The 4,539-nt window shown below is 39.4% G+C and overlaps 1 protein-coding gene across 1 annotated transcript; it reads right to left on the reverse strand.

Annotated features, from left to right (window-relative positions):
- Positions 1-619: 619 nt before the first annotated feature.
- LOC100778808 (beta-glucuronosyltransferase GlcAT14A) lies at positions 620-4,539 on the reverse strand. The gene is made up of 4 exons (XM_006602833.3): positions 3,786-4,539; positions 3,511-3,586; positions 3,023-3,138; positions 620-1,291 (listed from the first exon to the last, which is right to left on the reverse strand). Exons 1-4 carry the CDS (start codon positions 4,384-4,386, stop codon positions 777-779), a joined length of 1,308 nt encoding a protein of 435 aa, XP_006602896.1. The 5' UTR covers positions 4,387-4,539; the 3' UTR covers positions 620-776.

A 4,539-nucleotide genomic window follows, 5' to 3' on the forward strand; every position in this document is an offset into this window, starting at 1 on the left:
ATACTCTTGTATGAAATATTGAAAACATTTCCTTCATATAGATTGTGATTGAGTATATATCAAACACATGTATTCCTCATTTCTTACAATAAATTCAAAAGTTTTCAATATTTTTATTTCCTTTATCTATGTTTATTATATATTGTTTTGTGAATAATTTTATTGCACATTATTTCTCTCTTCTTTCTGTCTTCCTATGTTGTCTTTCAATACAAAATTTGTATACCCTACTGGCCGTACAAATTTCTCTTTACATACGATCAACATTAACCTGGTGTTAAAAAAAACGAACAACATTAACCTTGTTCCACAATTAAACGTGACCTGTAAAAGCTCAACATCAGCTTACTCATTCTCAGTTGCATGTAACACCTAGAACATTCAATACTGATTGCTCATTGCTCGAAGCAAGTGAAAAGGAGAGAAAGTGAGAAATGACACCAAATAAATGGGGCACACAGACATAGCATTTCACATTTGCATTACTTTTAACGTCTGATTTCAGCTCACTTTCTACACACCTACACTACCTCACACCAAAGTGAGGAAACATGCACCAAACATTATTTAGTTGTTACATAGTCAGTTGTTTCATTCATGTCACAATTGCATAATGTGATTTAGCTCTGCTGTCAATTCATGTCAATTTAATCAAAATCATGTTTGTGTTTTACACTCTCAATATTTACATTTCTTAGTAAAAAGGCACATGAATTCACTGATCGTGTTAACTAAATCTAGAGATGAAAACTAAAGCAAGTGGCAGTAGCTTCTTGTCATACACATTGTTTAGGTCGAAAATTTTCATCAGACAACAATGATTTGATCAAAGTTTCTAGCCTCTTTGAACCTGGGCCAGGCCTGAGGACAGTAGTATTACCAACTACAGAACAAGGATCACTCCCATTCAGCCTGCTTCCTATGCACCAGCCACCAGGAACAACCATCCCAGGACCTCTAGATAATAGCTCTGCGTCGATTTTGTCCAATACCGGATCATCTCCATGGAACTTTCTCGCGAAGGGGGCGTTGCTGTCAACCATCCTTTTCATGTCATCGAGAGAAAGGTAGTGGGGGTGTTGCCTGGGAGGATTGTCCCAAGCAATGAAGTGAAGATCACTGTTAACAGTTGTGTTCTTGAACTCTTGAGCATTACAAACAACAGTGTGAAAGTACCCTTCAGGGGAAGATATGAAATTTGTGTAGTACATGAGAACAGTCCGAGGTAAATTGTCCCATCCCCATATGCAATAATCAATGAAAGATCTTGAAAGAACCATCCAAGCCGAACCTAACAAGAGAGAAAAGATTTAGGAAACCATGTATGAGTTGTAGACGAGTTTTTTGACAGATTCTACAAGAGTTGTATTGGTTTTTCTGTCTTTATGTGTTTGGTATTATTAGTTTTTCTGTCCTTTATGAACAAACTCTCTCTACTTCTTCCTGGAGGTCTCAGCCCTCTAAGTTGACTTTCTTATCACACACTCCCAACATTTTGGTGCTTTGATTATGTTCTCATAAAAAAATTGAATATATACCGAAAAAAGAATCTTAAAGTACCAAAGTTGGATCAGTTGCAAAAGCTTACAGTCAATATTGGATCATTAGCTAAACCTTACAGTCAAAATTGATTAGTAGGGTGCACCTGGCACTCTGGGAGCTGATCCCAACAAGGACCTTGAGTGGGTTGTCCTCATTGAAGTGAAACAGAAAAATGTTGATCTTGGTTTAATAAGTTAAGGTATGCAAAAGATAGGTAACACTGCAAGGATAACAGTGCTGATCCCCCACTAAGTTACCCTATTTCCGTCATATAACTGACATGATCTCTACATAAATAATTGCTAAGGCCAGATTAGGTGGTATAATTGCAAATAAGCAAGAAAATACCCCCATTCCATTGCCTGTAAAGCATTATATTGCAAAATTAACCAAAATCTTATGTATCCTCTAAGTGTTCTAAAAGCAAAAAGTTGTTAGGTGAAGGCACTTGAATGATATGATATTTCTATCATACCCCCTCATGCAACATCTCTTCGGGATTGAAGAGTGCACAATACACTGGTCCACCAACCAACATTGAAAACTAGACCACTTGGTCACAGAGATTCTAATATCATATCAAAATATCAACTGTCCCAAAGGCTTTAAACTGTTAGGTGGCACATAAATGGTTTTCTATTTGTATTACTTAAAAAATAAAATCATTTCCCTTCATTAAGATGAACATTTTGATGCCAGCAAAACTCAGCTTGCACGAGCTGTGCAATAATACATCATACCAGACAATCATATGTGGATTCAATATTTTCCCAGATCCAAAACAAAACCAGAACAAAAACATATTCTATACACAGCATAGCTGTCTTCATTGTCCTCCTTCCTTCTTCCCTAGTCCCTACACTTTCTTTTTTTTGGCAAAAGAAAGGGCAGAGGATAAGGAGCAGAAGAGGTTGGCATCCCCAACCATGTTGCCACCCCAACCCCTAAAGCTCCAAAAAAACCACCATGAAATATATTGATATAAGCAAACTGAGAGAAAACAATACTATAGGGGGGGGGGGGTGCCAAACCGTACCCAAAAGAGGAGACTAAGGAAATCTATAAAAAGGAAGCCTCTGCCTATACCCAATACCTAAGGAGCTCCTGATCAACAAAAGATGGTGGAGAATCCCACTAAGTATACCGAAAAGATTGTGCACCATATGAAGCAAGCTTGTCAGCACAAGCGTTGTCTTCATGGTATATGTGAGTGATCCTAAAACTAAAGTTGTTAGTTAGCTTTTTACAATTCATCCAACAAGTATAAAGAGACTTCCCCAGTCCCTCTACACATACTGAAATAAACACAAATAATTTCTTAAGCTTCAATAGCTCAATTAATCGCAATAATTCAAAACCAAATCCTTTCTTCAAATCCCTGACTCCTGAGCAGGCTAGAACCTATAACTCATCAAATTTGAATAGCGCAATCCATACACAATCCAAAGAGAACTAAAATAAATAAGAAATCCAAGAGTACCTGTGAAAAGTTTGAAGGCCGTTGGCCTACTTCTCCTCTGCGTAATCCAGAACACATCTTGCTTCTTGGTCATATACAACCCCGGATCAATAATTATAGGCCTCGCCCGTTGATGACTACACACACAGCATCAAAATATTAAAACCCACTCAAATCATCTCACCAATAAATAACAAATTAAGATTAAAACTAGGCTTAATTACGGTATCCCTCAAGTTTTCTCTCATTCACAATCAGATCTCTTAGTCTACATTTCATCCAATTGAGATAAAATCATACTTGATGAACCTCATAGTGATTGGAGATTTGGAGTTTAATGCCTATGAAACTTAAACCATCAGTAGACTATTTACTCTTGTAAATGTAAGAAAACTCAAAAGACCTGAAAGATCAAAATGGCACACATTCACAATACTTGGGACTAAAAATGCAATTAAGTATTTTTTTTATAAGAAAAAAAAAACAGTTAGTCAATTCAGTTTACTTACTCTTTCCAACCAATGTCACTAGTATGATCAATGAAGTTGAGATCGCGTGGCAAATGTGAGAACGCGTGCAGCAGATCTACCCAATCAAAATTTAACCATTCCGTTAGTTAAAAAAAAACTACCTTACCAAAAATAGAAAGACTTTAAAGTGGATAATACAAATTACAAAGATACTATACAAAGTCTAACTTAATTTATTGTAAACTTTAACAGTGTCTTTGATTCGTACTGATAGAAAAAAAAAATTACAAAAATAGTAGTGAGAAGTGACGAACCGTCTTGGGTAACGAGGGGGTAATCGGAGGCACTGAGATTAATGAACCAATCCCAGTCATCGCTCTCCGTGAGCGCAATAGCGGCGGCGTGGAGAGTGTTGGCGACCATGGTGGGGCCGCGGTAGGTGACGAGGTTGGCCTTGGTGACGACCCTGACGTTGCGGAACTTCTGGAAGGTGAGATGGCGGTCGACTTGGTGGGTTAAAAGGCGGCGGTCTTCCGGGGAGGAGTCGCGGTCGAGGTGGAGGACGTAGCGGTTGCGGGGGTGGTAGAGGGCGGAGAGCGTGCGGAGGATGGCGGAGGCGTCGGCGGAGGAGCCGGAGATGAGGTAGGCGAGGCGCGGCGGGAGAGGGGAGGGGGGTGGGATTGGGAGAGGAAAAAGCTTGGACTCGACGAAGGGGTAGGGAGGAGGAGGAGTGGTGGCGGTGGAGATAGGGAATGGGAAGAAGCGTGTGGCGGAGAGAGGTGTTAGTGTGAGAGCGAAGAGGAGGAGGAAGAAGAGAGAGAAAAGAGAGATCATGGTTATTACTGGGAAAATACATTTTCTTTGTTGTTCTGAGGAGTTGTGGTGGTGGGAATAGTAGTGTTTTAGTTTCTTCATTGCTTTGGTTAATTTGCTCTGAGAAACTCACTGAGTCTCTCTTGTTTTTTTTCTTTGTTTGCTGTTTTTTTGGGAGGAGGAGAAGGAAAGAGGGTGAGGCAGCACTGGAGGTGTGATGATTGATGATGACTGGGTAGAGATATTTACTTGCAC

Source organism: Glycine max, chromosome 18, assembly GCF_000004515.6.
Source record: "Glycine max cultivar Williams 82 chromosome 18, Glycine_max_v4.0, whole genome shotgun sequence".
Lineage (NCBI taxonomy): Eukaryota > Viridiplantae > Streptophyta > Magnoliopsida > Fabales > Fabaceae > Glycine > Glycine max.